The sequence below is a fragment of the Engystomops pustulosus genome, chromosome 3, assembly GCF_040894005.1.
Source record: "Engystomops pustulosus chromosome 3, aEngPut4.maternal, whole genome shotgun sequence".
NCBI classification, from domain to species: domain Eukaryota; kingdom Metazoa; phylum Chordata; class Amphibia; order Anura; family Leptodactylidae; genus Engystomops; species Engystomops pustulosus.
This window is the reverse complement of record NC_092413.1, coordinates 61,044,314-61,068,245: the sequence shown is the minus strand read 5'-3', so window position 1 is coordinate 61,068,245 and position 23,932 is coordinate 61,044,314. Positions and strand designations below refer to the sequence as shown.

General features: G+C 42.3%; 1 protein-coding gene across 8 annotated transcripts in view; it reads right to left on the bottom strand.

Annotated features, from left to right (window-relative positions):
* ADGB (androglobin) overlaps window positions 1-23,932 on the bottom strand; it is a 261,865-nt gene that overhangs the window by 33,480 nt on the left and 204,453 nt on the right. For all 8 annotated transcript variants that reach the window (XM_072140923.1, XM_072140925.1, XM_072140926.1 and 5 more), the window contains 2 exons: window positions 22,840-23,024; window positions 1,177-1,341 (listed from right to left, as the gene is read on the bottom strand). In XM_072140923.1, coding sequence (XP_071997024.1) covers window positions 1,177-1,341; window positions 22,840-23,024 — 350 coding nt within the window. The remainder of the gene's footprint in view (window positions 1-1,176; window positions 1,342-22,839; window positions 23,025-23,932) is intronic.

The window sequence follows — 23,932 nt, the reverse complement described above, 5'->3', positions numbered from 1 at the left end:
TATCGACGTGTAAGGGTACCACGTCATGCTGGGTGGAGTGCAGAGTCTCCTGGCTTGTGATTGGCTCTGTTTCTGGCCGCCAAAAAGCAAAACGGCGGGAGCTGCCATTTTCTCGAGCGGGCGAAGTATTCGTCCGAGTAACGAGCAGTTTCGAGTACCCTAATGCTCGACCGAGCATCAAGCTCGGACGAGCATGTTCGCTCATCTCTAATGCTAATTTTATCACTTCAAAACGCAGTATAGACCAAAATCTACATGTATGTGGCAAAGTGCCAACATGACAATTTGAGTAACTTTTTGATCCATGCTGTATCACAGGTTTTAATCGTACTGGTGTCCCCCAATAGATTGGAAAGATGGAGAAATTTGGATTGTAGCTTCCCTCCAGGGTCCCCTGAAGAGGAAGAATCAGGGGACCCAGAGCAGGAGCTCAAATGACAATCCATCTTTATCCACACCTTCTCGCTCCTCCTGTAGTCCTGGCAGCCAAGGATGTTGCTTTAAAATAGAGCTGAGCATGGTGCATCCTGGGCTGTCTTGGATCACAGTAGAAAGCCTTTAGTCCTAGCTGCAAGCTCTGTGTTGGGGTGAAGGTCTGGGTGCCCACAGAAAGGGCTCAGAGTGCACCTGTGCCATAGGTTCGCCACCACTGGTATAGATTAACAGGGTCCACTGGTCACCACCGGCTTGTGCTGTGGGACTATTCTGTAGCTGTGTCATCATTTTTGTTTATGGAAACTCCATTTTAATGTTTTTTTTTATAGCTGTAAGGGGTCTTTTGTCTGGTAAATTGTGTTTTTTAATTGAACAGTTTTGTTTAATATACTGCATAATCTACTAACAATGAGTAAATGAGAAAAGAACAGAAATCAGCTATTTTTTTTAATAAACTTTGCTTCATTTATCATTTAATGCAAATATCATCAAAAACTTCTTGGCTGTATAAGGACTTGTTTTTAGCCCAGAGATCTGTAGTTTTCATCTCTGCAACCTTGGATAAAGATTTTTCATAAAGATTTTTGATTATGTTTGGTAACATTTTTTTAATATTTAGAGATTGATTTTCAGTTTTTTTTTTTTTAAGTATTAAGCATTCAAAAACAGCAGTATTTAAGGGGCTTACAAAATTGAATGCATTATTGAACGATTTGTAGACTTGTTCATACTTTTAGTTACCTTGACAGCTCGACCTGGTTCTGCCAACTCCCAGGCTTGTTTTAAGGCTCTTATCTCATCTATACGTTCTGTGTCTTTCTTCACCTCTAAAGTGTCGGCCTCACTTGTTTCACTGACAAGTCGCAGTATCCAGGCAGGTTTGTTTAGATCATTTTGCAGCTGGGCCTGGAACACATTGACAGGAAAGTTGATTCTACAGTTAGTACAATGTCATTGTTGTTGAAAGAAAGACAAACTGAGGGTATCGCATGTTATGAAGGTTCTGCAAGTAAAAATAATTTGTATTCATCTAAATTAAGTTGTAGTGTGACAAGAACATGGATTTCTGTTGCAGACTTTATAACAACAATTCATATTTCACATGCAAATTTACTATGCCCAGATCAACTGCAGGGAATAGCTATACTACATTTATAAAAATGTTAGAAACCTAAGGTTTCACATAGGAGGCATCTGTTTGGGCCACAAACTCTCAATAGATGTCTGGGGCTTTCATCACATTTTTTCTACACAAGGCCCAAAAAGCCCCATCTGCTTTTAAGTACCACTGCGCCATAGCCAGCATTTTACCCTTTTTGAGGCCAGTCCAAGGAACTGGAAACCTAGGGAAAAATTGGGCCAATTCTGAATATCTTCCACTTTACTAAATTGGGTCTTAAAGGAAATCTACCATTTGATGCATTATGAACCAAACTTACCTTGAGAATGCTGTAGCTACACTGATGCAGAATCATGTCTTGTTTGATCCCTGTGCTTTAGTGGTTTTGCTGAAAAAACTATTATACAATTATGATAATGAAGCTCTGCCGCTTCTGTGCCCGGGCTCAACGCTTTTCCTTTCACATTAGTTATGCATTGCCCCAGAGAATGATGCAATCAATGTTCTCACTGCCAGGCAGAATGATCAATTGCTGCACCATCCTCCAGCTGCTGTGTATGAGTGATCCAGCTCAGATTGATTAGTCCTGTCATAGCTGTTCAGAAAGCTCATGTATAATGTGTGTAATGTGGATCCAGCTTTCCCAAGGTCCTGAATCTTATAATTGTTTTTTCAGCAAGGTATGATTCTGAATTAGTGTAGCTACAGCATCTCAAGGTATGTTTGGTTCATAATGCACAAAATCAAATGACAGATTTTATTTAAGTTCCCCTCTTCCCTCTATGTAACCCTGGTACATTTGTTTCCTCCATTCCTACGGCACATTTATTTGGATTAATTGTACATCCATCCTTTCTTAGGGCACTATCACATTTGTATGACCAGGGTTTTCTGCATAGAGATCCTTATTACTCTGCAGTAATTATTTACACAGTTGTTTTTGGGAGGGGGATAGGGACTCCTTAAATGCTAACATTGGTTGAGTCACCAGGCAAGCTTTGGGAAGGTCTGTCTCCTCCAGGGTTCGGTCAAATTGACATGGTAGTTCTGAAAGGGCTTCTATTTCCCTGGTTGATGAACCTTATAACTAACCTTCCCAATCTTGGCCACTATATTATAGGACCACTGCCATTTGGCTAGGAACTTGCTCTCAATGGTGCGGACTAACACAGGTATACGGTCTAATGGATTGAACTGTCTCAGACAATTATAGACCCCGGGCTTTGATTCTTGTGTCTGAAGATGCTCCTTTACAATTGGCATCACCCTGGACATCCTCTCCTACATTTGAGCTACATGCTCTACCACACTTTTATAGGCCTAATTTTCCAGGTCTCCTTTGCCACATTTAAGAGACCTCTAGGGTACCCACCATACAGTAACTCAAAGGGTGAAAACCATGTGGAGAATTGGGGCACTTCTGCGATCAAGAACAAAAGATACGTTAATAAGTCCTTCCCATCCTCTACCACCTTTTTCAGTATGGCTTTTAGGGTCTTATTAAATCTCTACATGAGGCCATCTGTCGGGGGTTGATAGACTGATGTCTACAGCTGGGTGACTTTTAACACCCTGGTCTGTCTAGATCTCATTGGGAATCTCTGTTAAGGAGAAAACATAAAATAATTCTAGCAGCATTTATGGAAGAAGTGTTACGTAGAGGGACAGCCTCAAGGTAAGGGTGGCATAATCAACAATTAACAGGATGTACTGATGCACCATAGATGACTTCCCTAATAGCTCTACTAGGTCCACGGCTATATTTTCAAAGGGTTCTTCAATAACTGGTAATAGGAACAGAGGGCAGCAAAATTGTAGGACTGGGGAAGTGACTTGTGTGCTGAAAAAAGTTCTTTATACTGCTTGCACTTTATGTGCTCAGGAAAAAAAAGTCTAACGCAACGTGTTTAACAGCAGATTTTAAATTGTATACACTGCTGGATGTGCTTAATTGTTTACACTTTAATTGTTTACACTTTGTTTACTTGTGTGCTGAAAAAAGTTTTTTATACTGCTTGCACTTTATGTGCTCTGAAAAAAAAGTCTAACGCAACGTGTTGACTTTACATACCATTATAAACCAGAGACATGGATGTATTTGAATTCCGTAAAGCCAATCTCTCAGATTTTCCAAATTTCTTTCAAAATCAAATGGAGTCTAGCCTTCAGACTGATGATCTGGAAAGCAACTTCAAGAATTTGGAATTTCTGATGATCAAAGAACTAAATACACTATGGGACATTGCGTCCCTTGAAAATTTTCTTAAAGAAGAAATGATTCCTGAAGGCTTAAGGTGGCAATTACCGCTAAATGCTGATGTGAATGATGTACATGAACACAGAGCATGGGAAAAACTACTAAACCAATGCTCTTTTAATGTGATACGGTTCATAATAGAAGTTAGAAAAAGAAAATTGGAGAATCTTGATAAAAATATAGAGGATTACAAAACAAAACTAGAACCTTTTAAAGGATTAGAGGATTATGGTGAATTGTCCAATATATGTCAGAAAAATGTAAATAGAGCCGAACAGGAAGTTAAAACTAGGAAAATGAAAAAATTCAATAAAATTAAGAAGGACTATACAGAAAACAATGTATATAGATGGAATAAAAGAAACAATACAGATGGAGAAAAAAACACAAAGGGTGATATGGATGAGAAAGATCCCATAGTAGAGAGGGAAAATGTTCACTATACAGACAGGAGAAATTTTAATAAAAGACAAACAGCAACAACCAATTTTTTAAAGAGAAAAGAACATCAGGACCAGATTCCCCGATATGATCCCCATGGATACGGTTTAAACTTACAAAATAGATTTGACCCGCTATTAACACATGAAGGTAGTCCAAATCAAAATAAACAGAATTTTCCTCGCCAGAAGATTGGAAATGGACATATAGACAACACGAGAACAGCAAAAAGAAAACTAGACGAGGGGGAAGGATAAAGAGAAAACAGGACGGAAACAAAAAGATCAAAAGAAATTTAGATAGGTCAGGCATCTTCAATTTGAGTTCTTTACGATTAGATTTCAAACTTATATTGACATCAATAAATATGTGAGAAATATCAATTTGAAAAAAGTATTTCCTTAATAAAAATACAATAGAAACTAACACAAAATACCCCTCTCTAAAGAAAAAATCTGACTTTATTGCTCCCCCTATGGGTCATAATTAGAGATGAGCGAACATACTCGTCCGAGCTTGATGCTCGTTCGAGCATTAGCGTACTCGAAACTGCTCGTTGCTCGGACGAATACTTCGCCCGCTCGAGAAAATGGCAGCTCCCGCCGTTTTGCTTTTTGGCGGCCAGAAACAGAGCCAATCACAAGCCAGGAGACTCTGCACTCCACCCAGCATGACGTGGTACCCTTACACGTCGATAGCAGTGGTTGGCTGGCCAGATCAGGTGACCCTGGGATAGACTAGCCGCTGCCCGCGCTGCTCGGATCATTCTGTGTCTGGATGCCGCTAGGGAGAGAGCTGCTGCTGGTCAGGGAAAGCGTTAGGGTGTTCTATTAGAATAGTGTTAGGCAGGAGTGATTCAACAAGAACCCAACAGCCCTTTTTAGGGCTACAATAACGTTATACTTTTTTTTTTTTTTGTTTGCTTGTGGCTGGGCTTGCTGGCACTAGTAGTGCAGCTAGTACCATATTGTGAGGAATTTGCAGGGGGACTTGCTACCGTTGTGTTTAGCTCTTAGTGACACACATTTCCACCTCAAACACCAAAGGGGGAAAATTTATTAGGGGTTTGATTTCAATTAGGCACAGTCTGCCAGTTTCTTTTTATTTTACGTTTGCGTCATCTCATCAGTGTGCTTTCATACTTGGCTAGAAAATAGCCAAAGGAGAATCCAAACGGCTTACTTACGCCTACAATAGCGTTATATATATTTTATTTCTGGTTGATCTGCTGGTGGCTGTCCTTGCTGCAGTGCATATACTAGCCAATTGTCAGGAATTTGGAGTGAGACTTGCGACCGCTGTGTTTAGCGCTTAGTGACGCACATATCCATCGCAAAGACCGAAGTGGGAAAATTTATTAGGGGTTGGATTTCAATTAGGCACAGTCTGACAGTTTCTTTTTATTTTACGTTTATTTTTTCATAACTCAGCGTCATCTCATCAGTGTGCTTTCATACTTGGCTAGAAAATAGCCAAAGGAGAATCCAAACGGCTTACTTATGCCTACAATAGCGTTATATATATTTTATTTCTGGTTGATCTGCTGGTGGCTGTCCTTGCTGCAGTGCATATACTAGCCAATTGTCAGGAATTTGGAGTGAGACTTGCGACCGCTGTGTTTAGCGCTTAGTGACGCACATATCCATCGCAAAGACTGAAGTGGGAAAATTTATTAGGGGTTGGATTTCAATTAGGCACAGTCTGGCAGTTTCTTTTTATTTTACGTTTATTTTTTCATAACTCAGCGTCATCTCATCAGTGTGCTTTCATACTTGGCTAGAAAATAGCCAAAGGAGAATCCAAACGGCTTACTTACGCCTACAATAGCGTTATATATATTTTATTTCTGGTTGATCTGCTGGTGGCTGTCCTTGCTGCAGTGCATATACTAGCCAATTGTCAGGAATTTGGAGTGAGACTTGCGACCGCTGTGTTTAGCGCTTAGTGACGCACATATCCATCGCAAAGACCAAAGTGGGAAAATTTATTAGGGGTTGGATTTCAATTAGGCACAGTCTGCCATTTCCTTTTTATTTTACGTTTATTTTTTCATAACTCAGCGTCATCTCATCTGGCATAGCAGTGTGCTTTCATACTTGGCTAGAAAATAGCCATAGCAATAGGATAGCATTGTTTGGTTTTAAAAACTAAAAAACACAAAAAAAAACTAAAAAACACAAAAAAACACAAAAAAAAAGTAAAAAAAAAATTAAAGTTATAACTTTCATTTTCAAAATGTTTAACCCGAGGGCTAGGGGTAGAGGACGAGGGCGGGGACGTGGGCGTCCAACTACTGCAGGGGTCAGAGGCCGTGGTCCTGGGCGGGGTGAAACACCACCTGCTGATGAGGGAGCAGGGGAACGCCGCAGAGCTACACTCCCTAGGTTCATGTCTCAAGTTACTGGGACTCGTGGTAGAGCACTGTTGAGGCCAGAACAGTGCGAACAGGTGATGTCGTGGATTGCCGACAATGCTTCGAGCAATTTGTCCACCAGTCAGTCTTCCAGGCAGTCCACCCATGTCACTGAAATCGGCACTCCTCCAGCTCCTGCACCTCAGCCTCCTCCCCCCCAGTCTGCCCCCTCCCAGGAAAATTTGCCATTTGAACTGGCATACTCTGAGGAACTGTTTTCTGGACCCTTCCCACAGTCACAAACCACTTGTCCGGTTGCTGCTGAGCAATTTTCCGATGCCCAGGTTTTCCACCAGTCGCAGTCTGTGGGTGATGATGACCTTCTTGACGTAGTGGAAGCAGTGTGTAAAGAGGTGTCCGACGATGAGGAGACACGGTTGTCAGACAGTGGTGAAGTTGTTGTCAGGGCAGGAAGTCCGAGGGGGGAGCAGACTGAGGGATCGGAGGATGATGAGGTGACAGACCCAAGCTGGGTTGAGAGGCCGGGTGAACACAGTGCTTCTGAGACGGAGGAGAGTCCTCGACCAGAACAGGTTGGAAGAGGCAGTGGTGGGGCCAGACGGAGAGGCAGGGCCAGAGCAGGTGCATCAGCGCCAAATGTGTCACGTAGTGAAGCTCCCGTGGCGAGGGCTCCCGCGGCGAGGGCTAGATTTTCAGAAGTCTGGAGGTTCTTTAAGGAAACACCGGATGACCGACGGACTGTGGTGTGCAACCTTTGCCAAACCAGGATCAGCAGGGGTTCCACCACTACTAGCTTAAAGGGCACCTACCACCACGAATCTACCTATAAAGGTAGATCGGGTGGTAGGTGGATGTATGGGACGTGAGGATAGCCCTTTTTAGAGCTAATCCTCACGTCCCCGCTAGCATACCATAAACTTTATTGCCCTAATATGTTAATTTAATTAAGCGGCTACCGGGGCGTGGAGTAGCCGGACACGAGGCTACACGGCGCGGCTACTGCACGCCCCAGTAGCTGCTTTCCCCCGCCTACCCTGTGATCTTCGGCGCGCAGCTCCTGGCAGCTGCGCGCCCTCGTCCGAGAAGCCGGAGTTCTGCGCATGCGCAGTAACTCCGGCCTCGTTCCCGAGATCGCGCATCTTGGCCGGAGTTACTGCGCATGCGCAGAACTCCGGCTTCTCGGACGAGGGCGCGCAGCTGCCAGGAGCTGCGCGCCGAAGATCACAGGGTAGGCGGGGGAAAGCAGCTACTGGGGCGTGGAGTAGCCGCGCCGTGTAGCCTCGTGTCCGGCTACTCCACGCCCCGGTAGCCGCTTAATTAAATTAACATATTAGGGCAATAAAGTTTATGGTATGCTAGCGGGGACGTGAGGATTAGCTCTAAAAAGGGCTATCCTCACGTCCCATACATCCACCTACCACCCGATCTACCTTTATAGGTAGATTCGTGGTGGTAGGTTCCCTTTAACTACCACCAGTATGCGCAGGCATATGAATGCTAAACACCCCACTCAGTGGCACCAAGCCCGCTCACCTCCGGCCATGCACACCACTGCTCCTTCCCCTGTGTCAGCTGATAGTCAGCCCCCTGCCCAGGACCCTGGCACAAAAACCCCATCGTCGCCTCCACGATCCTCCACAGCATCCACCAGCGTTCAGCTCTCTATACCCCAGACGCTGGAGCGGAAACGTAAGTATAGTGCAACCCACCCGCACGCCCAAGCCCTTAATGTCCACATCTCCAGATTGCTTAGCCTGGAGATGCTGCCCTATAGGCTAGTAGAGACCGAGGCCTTTCGCAACCTCATGGCGGCGGCCGCCCCTCGGTATTCGGTCCCCAGCCGCCACTACTTTTCCGCCAGCCCTGCACCAGCACGTGTCAGACAACATCATCTGTGCCCTGACCAACGCCGTTTCTGACAAGGTCCACCTGACCACGGACACGTGGACGAGTGCTGCCGGGCAGGGCCACTATGTATCGCTGACGGCACATTGGGTTAACTTGGTGGAGGCTGGGACCGAGTCTGACCCTGCGGCTGGTCATATACTGCCGACGCCGAGAATTGCGGGGCCTACCTCGGTCCAGGTCTTTCAGGCCTACTATGCCTCCTCCTCCTCCCACCCCTCCTCCACCTCCTCCTCCGAACTACCATCCGTGGTCATGCCGCCATCAGTCGGTAGCTCTAGGCACAGCAGCAGTGCCGTCGCTAAGCGACAGCAGGCGGTGCTCAAACTGCTGAGCCTAGGCGATAAAAGGCACACCGCCCAAGAGCTATTACAGGGCATCACGGCGCAGACTGATCTGTGGCTGGCACCGCTGAACCTGAAGCCAGGCATGGTTGTGTGTGACAACGGCCGTAACCTGGTGGCGGCTCTGCAACTCGGCAGACTGACACATGTGCCATGCCTGGCCCATGTGTTAAATCTGATAGTTCAGCGTTTCCTCAAGACATACCCCAATCTGTCTGATTTGCTCACGAAGGTGCGCCGCATCTGTGCGCATTTCAGGAAGTCCAGCACAGATGCTGCCACTCTCAGGGCAGCGCAGCGCCGCCTCCAACTGCCCGCTCACCGACTGTTGTGCGACGTGCCCACGAGGTGGAATTCAACATTAACCATGTTATCCAGAGTTTACCAGCAGCGCAGAGCGATTGTAGACTGCCAGATGTCAACTTCCACCAGAACTGGTAGTCAGGTCAGTCAGCTTCCTCAAGTCTACAATGAGGAGTGGACGTGGATGTCTGATATCTGTCAGGTGCTGAGTAACTTTGAGGAGTCAACACAGATGGTCAGTGGCGATGCCGCCATCATCAGCCTCACCATCCCGCTGCTTGGCCTGTTGAAAAACTCTCTGATCAGCATGAAGTCGGAAGCTTTGCGCTCGTCACAAGAGACGGGGGAAGAAGATTCCCTTGTTGATAGCCAAAGCACCCTTAGGTCTGTTTCTCAGCGCATATCGGAGGAGGTGGAGGTGGAGGAGGATGAGGAGGAAGAGGAGGAGAATGTTGGTGAGACACAAGAGGGGACCATTGTTGAGTCCTTCACTGTTCAGCGTGTATGGGCAGAAGAAGAGGAGTTGGAGGAGTTGGAGGAGGAGGAAATGGACAGTCAGGCCAGTGAGGGGAGTGAATTCTTACGTGTTGGTACTCTGGCGCATATGGCAGATTTCATGCTAGGCTGCCTATCCCGTGACCCTCGCGTTCAAAGAATTTATTCCAGCACCGATTACTGGGTATTCACTCTCCTGGACCCACGGTACAAGCAAAATCTTTCCACTCTCATCCCTGGAGAGGAAAGGAGTGTGAGAATGCATGAATACCAGCAGGCCCTGGTGCACAAGCTGAAACAGTATTTCCCTTCTGACAGCACTAGCGGCAGAGTGTGTAGTTCTGCGGGACAAGTAGCGAGGGAGAGTAGGCGAGCAGGCAGCTTATCCAGCACTGGCAAGGGTACGCTTTACAAGGCTTTTGCCAGCTTTATGTCACCCCAGCAAGACACTGTCACCTGTCCCCAGTCTCGGCAGAGTAGGGCTGATCTTTACAGAAAGATGGTGAGGGAGTACGTAGCTGACCATACCATCGTCCTAAATGATCACACAGCTCCCTACAACTACTGGGTTTCAAAGCTGGACATGTGGCACGAACTGGCGCTGTACGCCTTGGAGGTTCTTGCCTGCCCTGCCGCTAGCGTGTTGTCCGAGCGGGTTTTCAGTGCAGCTGGTGGCATCATCACCGATAAGCGTACACGCCTGTCGACTGACAGCGCTGACAGGCTGACGCTTATTAAGATGAATAAAGCCTGGATTTCTCAGAATTTCCAATCTCCACCAGGTGAAGGAAGCTCAACCTGAATAATTTATGCACTCCTCCTCCTCCTCATTTTCCTCCTTCTCCTCCTCTTTGTACACTAAAGCAGAGGAAACTGGCTATTTTTTGACAGGGCCCACTGGCTCTAGCTATAGTACTTTATGCATTTAATTTTTCTGGAGGGCCACCTACCCGGTCCTCTGTTTTAAACAATTTTTGGGAGTGCCACATACAGGCACTCAATCTATTCAATTTTTCTGGAGGGCCACCTACCTGCTCCTCTGGTTTGAAAACTTTTTTGGACTGCCACATACAGGCACTCAATCTATTCAATTTTTCTGGAGGGCCACCTACCTGCTCCTCTGGTTTGAAAACTTTTTTGGACTGCCACATACAGGCACTCAATCTATTTCATTTTTCTGGAGGGCCACCTACCTGCTCCTCTGGTTTGAAAACTTTTTTGGACTGCCACATACAGGCACTATCCAAATTAAATTGTCTCCATAGCAGCCTCCACACGTTGTCTCCATTGCTACCTCCAAAAGTCGTCCATATAGCTGCCTCCATACATCGTCCCCTTATCAAACGAGGTGTGTCAGGCAGAAATTTGGGTTGTTTTCATGGATTCCACATCAAAGTTGTTAACTTTGTCGCCACCCTGCTGTGTTATCCACAAAATATACTGGCAAACTTTTATCATTTACCAATATTATTTCAGCGCTTCTTGCGCTTCTGTTTACATTCCCCTCACCCGCCATATCCTAAACATATAAGAACGCTACTACACTTAACTTGGTGCAGGCTGGGACCGAGTCTGACCCTGGGGCTGGTCATATACTGCCGACGCAGAGAATTGCGGGGCCTACCTCGGTCCAGGTCTCAAAGGTCTAGTATACCTCCTCCTCCTCCCACCCCTCCTCCACCTCCTCCGAATTACCATCCGTGGCCATGGCGCCATCAGTCGGTAGCTCTAGGCACAGCAGCAGTGCCGTCGCTAAGCGACAGCAGGCGGTGCTGAAACTGCTGAGCCTAGGCGATAAAAGGCACACCGCCCAAGAGCTATTACAGGGCATTCCACATCAAACTTGTTAACTTTGTCGCCACCCTGCTGTGTAATCCACAAAATATACTTGCAAACTTTTATCATTTACCGATATTATTTCAGCGCTTCTTGCGCATCTGTTTACATTCCCCTCACCCGCCATATCCCAAACTTATAAGAACGCTACTACACTTGATCTTATACAAAAGGTTCTTAGAAGTGCTGTTTGGGGAGTAGCCTAGAGACAGGGGCTTGGATTGGCGAAAGCTCACCTGGCAGCGGAGCGCCAGCTCCATGCGCATCATGCGCTTCTTGCGCATCTGTTTACATTCCCCTCACCCGCCATATCCCAAACTTATAAGAACGCTACTACACTTGATCTTATACAAAAGGTTCTTAGAAGTGCTGTTTGGGGAGTAGCCTAGAGACAGGGGCTTGGATTGGCGAAAGCTCGCCTGGCAGCGGAGCGCCAGCTCCATGCCAAGATCCAACTAACATAGTTTTAACTGCAGCACCTTTAATCTACTACTAGTTCACTGCCTCCATACATGGTCCCCTTATCAAACGAGCTGTGTCAGGCAGAATTTTGGGTTGTTTTCATGGCTTCCATGTTAACTTTGTCGCCACCCTGCTGTGTAATCCACAAAATATACTGGCAAACTTTTATCATGTACCGATATTATTTGAGCGCTTCTTGCTCACCTCCTTTGGTTCCTCTCTGCCACCCATTGGTTTGAAGCCTGAGTCCATTTAGGGTATGTCGCCATGCCACTCTCTAGCCTGCCGCTGCTGCCGCTGCCTCTGCATGCCGTCCCCTATAGTGTCAGGGTCAATTATTGGATGTTTTACATGCTATCTAGCTTCATTCTATCACTCTGTCATGGCCATGCTGTTGCCCATAATTTTGGCATAATGGTGCGATTAAGCAGCCTCAGAGGCATCCATGCATGCTGCCCCTGCTGTTTCCTGTCCATTTCCGTGGTGTTTCCATCCTTTTCTGAGGTTCCCAGGTGTTTGGCCAAGCTTCCCTGTGCAGAGCCTTGGTCCCCTTGAAAAATGCTCGAGTCTCCCATTGACTTCAATGGGGCTCGTTATTCGAGACGAGCACTCGAGCATCGGGAAAAGTTCGTCTCGAATAACGAGTACCCGAGCATTTTAGTGCTCGCTCATCTCTAGTCCTAATGAATGCATAGACTCCTTTAAAAGATTGGTTATAAAGGACCTAGATAAACTCAAAAAGAGCAATTGGACAGATTTAAACAAAGGGGAAAGAATGGCATTGAAAGAATTAAAAGAAAATAAAAATATAATTATAAAAAGTGCAGATAAAGGTGGGGGGGGGTAGTACTACTGGATAAGTGCGACTATGATAAGGAGATGTATAGACAATTAAATGATAATACGACATATAAGAAATTAAAAGGGGATCCTACTATCAGATACAAAAGAGAATTAATAGAGCTATTAAACTGGGGAAAGAAACCCGATATTATAAATGAAAGAGAATACAGATACTTGAACATAGAAACCCCCAAAATACCGGTTATATATTTTTTACCCAAGGTGCACAAAAACCCGATGAATCCCCCAGGACGACCTATCGTCTCAGGTATTCTCTCTGTCACCTGTCGCCTGGGGGAGTATGTAGATATTCATTTGCAGCCAAGCGTCAAGCTAATGAAATCATACCTGAGGGACTCACAACATCTTATGGATATATTAAATAATCTAGATGTGGGCAGGGAGGACAATATTATTCTGTGCTCCTGTGATGTGTCAGCCCTGTATACTTCTATACCACAGGAATTGGGAACCAATGCAATTAAAGAAAGGCTAGACAATTGTTAGGAGATGGACTGGTTAAAAAAGAACTTTGTGGTGAAGGGAATACAGTTTTGTCTAGAACATAACTATTTCTGGTATGATGATCATTTCTATGTACGGCCATGGGGGCCAAATTTGCCCAGTCGTTCGCCAACCTGTACATGGAAAAATGGGAGGAGGATTTCATCTTTGGTGAAAGAAATACCTTCTCAAACAATATTGTTTTATTTAAACAATATATTGATGACTGCATAATAGTATGGAAGGGTACTGATAATGAATTTAATGAATTCATGAATTATATAAACAACAATGAATATAATTTAAATTTCACCCATGAAAGAGATGAAAACACTATTCACTTTTTAGACTTAGAACTATTTCGAGAGGGATGTAGAATAAAAAGCAGGAACTACTGTAAACCAGTAGATGTGAAAAGTTTTATTCAATTTGACAGTTGTCACCACAGACCGTGGATCGATAATATCCCTAGGGGTCAAATTAGGAGGATTGAGAAAAATTGTACAAATATGCAGGATAGAGAAAAACAAGTAGCGATTATCAAAGAGAGATTTAAGGAAAGGGTATACCCCGAGGATTTGTTTTTGAATAAAGAAAAAAAGAGAATAGAGGAGGATAACAATCAAATTAATCCTATGTTCGTCACTACATACTCTAAGGAAGCGTTAAAGGTCAGATCCATCATGCAAAAGCACTGGGATGTACTTAAGGGGGACCCGATAATAGGGGATAAATTAATAGCCAAAGCACGAGTGGTGTTCCGTAGGGCACCGTGCCTGAGGGATATACTCACCAATAGCTATATTAAGGATGACAATCCTAGATGTGGTCGTAATAGAGTTAATAAGTTTGCACATTGTAAAATATGTAAGGCATGCAAAGAAACGAAACAAGTAAAAATTAAAAATAGAATCTGCATGAAGGTAAATGGGCACAAAATTAAATTGAATATGGATATGAATTGTGACACAATGAATGTAATTTATATCTTAATGTGTCCTTGCAATTTGGGGTATGTAGGGAGAACAGGCCAAAAGATCAAAACAAGAATTGCCGAACATTGCCGAAATATCAAAAAAGGGGTCACGAGTCATAGCGTTTCTGCACACTTTAAAAGGGTACACAATTCAGACCCTAGTGGTCTGCGATTTATGGCAGTAGAAAAGGTAAAAACACATTGGCGGGGAGAACAAATAAACGTAAAATTAAGTCGAAGGGAGGGACACTGGATATATAATTTAGGGACTTTAACACCGGGTGGTTTAAATATAGATTTTGAGTTGAAATGTTTTTTGAAAGAGATCTAGAAAAATAGTGGGTACCAACCATTATGGATTACTAACCATCAGATGAACACTACATAAATATGCTCTTTTTTTTTTTTTTTCTTTAGAGTACACGTAAATAGGATAAGTTAATATGAACGTGGAGGATATTCATATTCCTTTATGGAACATGTAGATACGTAATAACACTACTCCAGTGCACATATGGATATGTAAGAATATCCATTCCTTTATGGAACATATAGATACGTAATAACACTACTCCAGTGTACATATGGATATGTAAGAATATCCCTCTAGTTCGATATAAATATAATAGGTATGATTTTTGTTAACATTTGATCAATTGTGGGTACTGTCATATTTATTAATTGTATATAAAGTGAGTTATGCAAATATATCCTTTTTTTCTTTTCTTTTCTTTTTTCTCAGTATAAGGTATGGAAACATATACTCTTCATTGAAGATAAATTCACCTCTTAAGATGTTAATCTTTCGAATTGATTGGCCAATAATGAACTAAATTCTTGTTTTTGTAGTAGTGTGAACATGGACCAAGTTACTCCTGCTCACGCACTGCTTGTTATGTGTGAGAAGGTAGGGGTTAAAAGTTAAACATGGGGGGGGTGTCTACAATATGGGGAAGAGGGTGTGAAGTCTTGAGATATACTAGATTGGATAAAGCTGTGTGACAACAGATATTGTATTTTCCTCCTGGTAGAACATTCTTGTTAGCTTCATATATATTAATATTGTATGTATACAGAATATTTGCTAAATGGTCCGATGTATCCATTTTGTAATAGGATGGAAGATAGTAGTTGTGCTATGTGTAAGGTATAAAAAGATTAAGAGGTTACTAGCCAGCAACGCCCCGGAAGAAGCCGTGGTAGCGAAACCCTCGGTCGGGCGAACTAGCGAGTCTGGCGTCCACATGGTGGATTTTATATGCACATGATTTTATTCTATTTTCTGAGTATGTTTTAATAAAATAAATTCCATATATTTGAACATACTACCCTATCTGCTGCTTATTCTCTTCTATAGTAGCTGTACACTATTTGGCTACAGGATGCAAGAAAACGCAGCTTAAAACTGTCTGAATAGTGATCTATTCCCATCCAAATACCGTTTGTGTGGAAGTGTACTGAAGAATTTGGAACATAGTTGGGAAAGGAGTGAAATCGTCGATTTATCAAAGGATATATAAAAGGACACACAAGGAGCTCCAGTCAGACTGTTTTATTTTTACTAATTGCTAGATGTGGGATCCATCTGTGACTGTTTGGCAGCTTCTATAGGGGATAGTGTGCATCACAAAAACACTTTTTCTTTTGTAATATTTCTCATTTTGTCGACATATATCTCCAACCCTAAGTTACGAAACAGCCCAGTTATTTCAAGGACTCCGATCAGTTGATTAACGAAATAAACCATCTCATCCTACCCACTACTTTTTCTTTTCTGACGTTAGATGTAACAGCATTGTATTCTAATATCCAGCATGAGAAGTGAATACAGTGCGTCAAAAAATTTCTAGAAGAAGACCCATCCCTCTCTGATAGTTTTAAACATCTACTTCCCTAACTTCTAATATTAGTACTAGACAACAACTATTTTACTTATAATACTACCCTATACCACCAGAAGTGTGGAACGGCAATGGGTACCAAATTGACACCAGCATACGCCAATCTCTTTATAGGTGTCTTTGAGGCCGAATATCAGACCACCCGTACAAGCACCTTATATACACCATTACCGTCGTTATATAGATGACTTGATCCTGATTTGGACAGGGACATCCGTGGATGCGGAGTCCTCTACCATATACCTAAATTCTAATAACTGGGGCATATCATTTTCGGCCGAATATCAAGAAAAATAAATATCCGCCACGGAGCTGTGAAGGGTGTATGAAGAGGGCTCAGGGCTTCATAAAGAGATGGGCTTTGCTGCATATCGCAGCAAAGACCCATCGCTAACACTCGCGGTCGGTGCTCGCGGGTGTTAACCTATCGTCGGCGGCACTTAACATGTGGCGGCGCATGGGCGATCGTCGCTCCCCTTAACGTCATCGGGGGCGGCGATCAGTTGCCATGGTAGCATCGGGTCTTCGTGAGAATCCCGAAGCTATCTGGTTTCTGAGTATTCGTTACAATGAGCCAGTGGCTCAATGTAAAGTATACTGTGCAAAAATGGCATATACTGCAAAACAGTTGTATTGCAGTATATGGTAGGAACAATCAGACCATCTAGGGTTAATGTACCCTAGAGGGTCTGAGAAATAGTGAAAAAAAAAGAAAAAAAAATTTAAAAATTTAAAAAATTTATAAAATATTAAAAGTTCAAATCACCTCCCTTTCCCTAGAACTGATATAAAATATAATAAATAGTAAAAATCACAGACACATTAGGTATCGCCGTGTCCCAAAATGCCCGACGGGAAATGGCGCCCAAATGTCCGAAACGCGACTTTTGCACCTTTTTACATGACATAAAAAATTTAATAAAAAATGATCAAAATGTCGCACAGTCCTCAAAATGGTAGCAATGAAAACATTGGGCTCATTTCACAAAAAATGACACCTCCCTCAGCTCCGTACACCAAAGTATGAAAAAATTATGAAATTTTTGAAAATGTATTAAAACACAATAAAACCTGTATAAATTTGGTATCACCACGATTGCACCGAACCAAAGAATAAAGTAGATGTGTTATTTGGAGCGAAGAGTGAAAGTCATAAAAACTGAGCCCACAAGAACGTGACGCACATGCGTTTTTTTTGCATTTTTCTACATTTGGAATTTATTTCCGGCTTCCCACTACATGGCAGGGAAACATAAATAACATCACGGGAAGTAAAATTTGTTACACACAAAATAAGCCCTCACACAGCTCTGTACACGGAAAAATGAAAAAGTTATGGATTTTTGAATATGGAGATCGAGAAATGAGCGAAAATACCCTGCGTCCTTAGGGGGTTAAAGGAAACGTACCACTTGTAGTGGCAGGTTTCTGATGGAAATACCGGGCACCAGCTCAGGGTGAGCTGGTGCCGGAGCTTATTTTCGTTAGTGTTTTAAACCGCGGTATCGCGGCTACATAGGAAGTGAATGAGAGCCGCGCGCATGGTAAGCGCCGAGCGCGTACCTGCCTGCGCCGGCTATAAAGTTTAAAAAGTGTTTTAAACCGCGATACCGTGGTTTAAAACACTAACGAAAATAAGCTCCGGCACCAGCTCACCCTGAGCTGGTGCCCGGTATTTCCATCAGAAACCTGCCACTACAAGTGGTAGGTTTCCTTTAAACATAAATCATAACGCTACATTCTTCAAATGTAACACAAGAAAAATTCCCAATCAAAATGAATATGACGTGCAAGTCTAGTTACGTAATTTACCTTATAGAATGTCCTTGTGGTCTACAATACGTAGGTAGGACCACACAGGAACTGCATGACTGTCTAACTGGCCATAGGGCTAATATTACAAAAGGGTATCTTAAACATGGTCTCCAAGCATTTTTTATGTAGACATCAGAAAAATTAGAAATCGCATCATCGCTACCAGACCCTATGCAGAAAGGAAGTATACTGGATTTTCAAGTTGCAGACATTAATCCCCCATGGCTTGAACGAGATCTCAAAGACCATAGTTTAACTACATAGAGAACAGTTACCATCGGGAGGTGTCCCTCCACTCGGCGCCTTCATTATTCCGTGATGTGACATCTCGATGACATTCATCTCCTACTTACCTATTTATCCCCTCTACGGCCACCGTCGTTCTTTATCGCATCCATCCGGATATGGTTCCTTTCGGACCACCAATTCCGTGTATTCCACTGGAATGCACCACTTCCGGGATGACGCGTTCCATCCATTGACGCTCTCGACCATTTATCCCTTAACATTTCAGAAAGACGTCTAACATTTAGCATGATTTTAAGATACCTTATATACTCGAGTATAAGCCTTATACTCGAGTATACTCGGCTTATACTCGAGAAAAAAAAAATAAATCAAAACTCGCCTTTCTGGCGGCACCCGTAGATCTTCTGTTCGATCCATCCGGTATTGTTGTGCTGCACGACGGGGAAGGGGGGGCTATATACACTGGGGCAGGGGCTGGAAGGCTATATACACTGGGGCAGGGGCTGGCAGGCTATATACACTGGGGCAGGGGCTGGCTGGCTATATACACTGGGGCAGGGGCTGGCATGCTATATACACTGGGGCAGGGGCTGGCTGGCTATATACACTGGGGCAGGGGCTGGCAAGCTATATACACTGGGGCAGGGGCTGGCTGGCTATATACACTGGGGCAGGGGCTGGCAAGCTATATACACTGGGGCAGGGGCTGGCAAGCTATATACACTGGGGCAGGGGCTGGCATGCTATATACACTGGGGCAGGGGCTGGCATGCTACATACTGGAGAGGCTGTGACCAATGCATTTCCCTTCCTCGGCTTATACTCGAGTCAATAGGTTTTCACAGTTTTTTGTGGTAAAATTAGGGGCCTCGGCTTATACTCAGGTCGGCTTATACTCGAGTATATACGGTATGTAATTCTTTTTATTTATTGTAATTGTTCTATTTATTGATTAATTTATGGTTGTAACACCACTGATTGGTTCTAAAATTTGTACATTGTTCTTCATGACATCACTTCCTGTCATGACATCACTTCCTGTCTAGTGTGTTTAAAAACCATGAGTTTGCATGTGATACAGACCTGATGAAGCGTCCAGTCTAGTTGCGCGAAACGCGTTGTCTTTTAATGTTAATAAAGTGGCATTTTCTTTGTATGCCGCATTTAACTATTAATTTAATTGGGTTGTGCCGGATTTGACGTCCAACTTTTCCAAAACTTCTTTCCTACGGGTCACCAGATACTGCTTTAATCCGGAGGTTATCCTGCCGACTAGGACGAGGCAACACCCTTCACGCTGAGAACAGTGTTGTGCCTGCTTGCACAACACGTGAAGGTGAGCAGATTACTTTTAAACACTGTGATATCCATCATTCACATACGTTATTGCACCAGGAAGCGCTTTCCTATTTTTTCTGTTTCTATTAGAAGAGCTGTGTGAGGGTTTGTTTTCTGCGTAGCAAATTGCACTTCAATTTGACGGTATTTATTATTCCATGCCATGTACTGGGAAATGGGGAAAAAAATCCAAAGGCAGTGAAATTTGTGGAAAAAGGCATATGCTACATTTTCTTATGGGCTTGGTTTTTTATGGCTTTCACTGTCCGTCCAAAAGGTATGTCTTCTTTATTCTTTATTCTTTGATTTTACTGATAATTTTATCAGATTCTAGTGATCGCTGGTATTTGCTGCAATATGCAATATGAGTCCTCTCCGTACACCCGCAGCTGACATGTGAAATACTAATACATCAGCCTCCTAATGTTTAGGAGACACTAAACATTTACAGGTTTTCTTATGTTTCACTACTTTTGCAAAAAAACCCACTTTTTTAAGAAAACCGCGTTTGCATATCAATCACCATATTCTGAGAGCTATAACTTTTATTTCTCTATCAAAAGAAGATTTGTAGGGCTTGTTTATTGCGGGAAAAAGTATATGGTTCTATACTATAGGGTACTCCTGACTTTTTGATCAGTTTCTATTACATTGTAATATTTGCTTGGCCAAGCTAGATACGGATGGGATAATACCAATTTTATTGGGTAGGTTTTATTATTTTATTTTGTGAACACAAAATATAATTATATACAGACAGTCCCCGTGTTACATACAAGATAGGTTCTGTAGGTTTGTTCTTAAGTTGAGTTTGTATGTAAGTCGGAACCGTATACTTTATTATTGTAACCCCAGTCAAAATTTTTTTGGTCTCTGTGACAATTGGATTTTAAAAATGTTGGATTGTCATAAGAACCAGGATAAACAATAAATCTTAATTACAGGCACCATTGATAACTGTTAAAGCGGTTTATTGTAGCCTAGGACTAAAGTACAGTAAATAACCAAAATCCAGAGGTCCAGATGTAAGTCAGGTGTTCTTAAGTAGGGGACCGCCTGTATAGGAAATGAGTGATTTTTGTGGGCTTTTTCATTTTTAAAACTTTATTTCCCTTTTTTTACTGTCCCACTAAGGGACTTACACTGTGGATACCTCATACAATATATTGCTGTACTTCTGCATTGCAATGTATTGTATCTGTTAGTGTTTTACTGACTGTTTGGCAATACATGACAGACAGTACATGACAGACGGTACATGACAGACAAGGAGGCCTTTGTCTGGCCTCCGGTTGCCATTGCAACTCCCAAGGACCCGGCGATTGTGTCACTCACCTTAGTTGGCGTGATTGTGGCAGTTAATTGGCAGTTAAATTGCCCTGTAAGAAGCTATCTCCCCGCCGGGCACAAACAGCAGATCGTGCTAGAAAGATAGATCGTCCTAATGCAGTAAAAACCCACTAATTAGGACAATCTAATTTTTTTTAAAGGTAATTGGACAAGATCTTACATAAGAGGGAATTCTGGAGAAAATATTTTCTACCCCACCTGAGGGGGCTGCAAGTTTAGTAGGGTAAAACAAGGTGACAGTTTCCCATTAAAAAACTCTTCAGAATCAGAAGTATCTCAGTATCAGTGGTAAAAATGGAGCCCAAATTACTTAGAGGTAGGTTTGTTGGTTTGCAACTTCTTTAAGCTACTGCTGCTAATGCTTACTATGTGCATGGTTTGATACAATTGCAACACTTGGTGGCAGCATTTGTTTAAGAACTGCACAACATGCAAATTAGATTGTACTTCATAAAACTGCTTTAATGCTAAAAGTATCACAAGAGTATTTTGGGGATTAGAATCCATTTAGAGTAAATTACAAACCATGTTGTGACAATGATAAAAGATATAAGAAATCAAATTAATTGGAGAATTTTTGGGGGAAATTAGCTATAAATTAAAAATGTGAATGCACTTACAGCCATGAAGGCTAATTAAACTGGAAGCAAATGCTGTAAACATTTCTTTATTTTTAGCTGTAACACTATAACACTATTATACATCATTAGATTGAATTACTAGATTGATGGCACTTTTAACGATTTTCTTTTAATGAATAAATGTCAGTCTTTTTGTTAAAAGGCAATCTGAACAAGGATATTTTTTTCATTGGCACAGATTTCTATTTTTACATTAATATAGCTATTTTTAGATGTCTACATTTTTGAGAAATACTTTATTTTTTTGTGATTGCTTTGTTTTAAATATATTTAGGACTTTATGGCTACTAAAATATTCATTTTCATTAAGATGTTCTTATGTTTATGAAGATGAGCTCACAACACCCCACACCCTCCCCTAAATCTTCAAAATCTGACTTCTCCAACTCCAGCATTAAAAAATCAAGGATTGTGACAATGTTATATGTTATATTACAGCAGCTAGAGGGGACAAAGTATTACCACACTCAACATCAAAAGGTTAAGGGCTTATACCCAAATTGACCCTATTCACGTCATAGAATTCAACTAGCGCCATAGGAAGACCTGATAATACAATGAAATTTTAAAACAAATCTTTAACCATCCTGACATTTGTGATTTGATAATAAACACAGCATAAAAAGGCTGGATTCACATTGGTTGAGAGAAGTGAATATTGGTAGTAGATGGAGGCTGCACAGTGTTAGTGTCCTCTGGACAGTGACATCACTGGCGAACCTCCGTGAACATATGCTCATCAGAGGCCGGGGGGATGCAGTACTGCTGTATCCGTCCCTCATAGCTTCCATTTAGGGTATATGTTGCTCAGCAGGACTGATCAGGATAGAAAAATTCTACTTTTCAATGTATACAATGTATAATGTGCATATAGAGGCAAAAATTGTGCCTCTGTCTGCCAGTGTAAGTCTGTGGGTATACCAAGTGCATATGCTTGGAGCTTTTCCGGCATATACACTAAGTGTATCAAAAATATGAGATGTGAATGTGGCAAAAGCACAGTGCATGCATTAAAGGTAGCAGCCATGACATTTATTGCTCTCATCCGGTAACCATGTAAACCCCATGGATAATGGATAACTGATAACTACAGGAGCTGCTGGGCCAGACTTTTATCAGTCCTACAGTGAGTATTGAAATAATGCATTTCTCCCTGTAACTGAGGCAAATAACAAACAAACTGTATTTGTAAATCTTTTATGATCTTTTGGGGTATAATAGTAACAAATTACAACAAACAATCTATTTACCTGCGATTCAGGTCTTGAGTTAGGGGTTGACTGAAGTCTCTCTCTATCTTTGTCCTTACCAGACTTTTCTTTGTCAGATTTTTCTACTGTTTTTTCTTTCCCCTTTCTGGCAGTTTTTGGGGTGCTTGCAGATTTTAGACTTTCTGTGCTGTTGTGTGTCTCAGCTGTAATTTCTTCATTCTTCTCTGTACATAATAAGAGAGAACAGAGAGAAAAGATATATGCTCAACCTCTACTTTTTTATCCACCTACCCCACACCACCTTGTGGACAGAACATATTTTGTATTACAATATTGACATTCGGCACACACGCAAATTACTACTTTTTTATTTATTTATCTGTTTCTTTAATTATGTTTTGCATAGATATTTTCCATTTACTAGTGTCTGGCAGATACTATAACTAGACCTTCAAAAATACTGGAAGCCTGATGGCCCAACTATAAATCCCATTTATAGGAGTACTGCATACTTTATTCCTTTTGTTGTGAAATACTCTGGAAAACCTAGTAGCAAAATGTTGTAAAATAAAATTTAATAAATATTTAACTTTCCTTTTTATACAATTAATAGTAACAGTAGGTGGCACTGTTAGATTATTTTTTGAGGACATAGCAAAGAGGAAAAAATGCCTATTCATCTTATATTGGGAAACATATTTTCCAAAACAGAACACTGCATACAAGAAAATATATTTTATATCTCCCTATATATTGTAACAATTTGTATTCTGTTTTACTTCTAATATATAAACATTGTATTTGATTTGGGGTCATATACAAATAAGGTAATTTATAAAGTGCCTGTATCACTCCAATTACTATGCCACTTAATTCAACAATAGGCCAAACGGTCTGGTTTGAGAGGTCAGATGATTATTCAGATTATGAATCTTGAAAGTCTATTATTTAACAAATCAGTTTCTTAATAAGTGTCTCTCAGCTGGAATTAGGCCTTGTTCCAGAATTAAAAAAATGCATCCTGGTCCAGTTTTAGAAAATGGAACAACAGAAAGTGGTGCCCTTCTATTTATTCTAAGCCCTGGTGGTCTATGTTGGTGTAAGCTCTGGTGGTCTTAATTGGAACTCATAA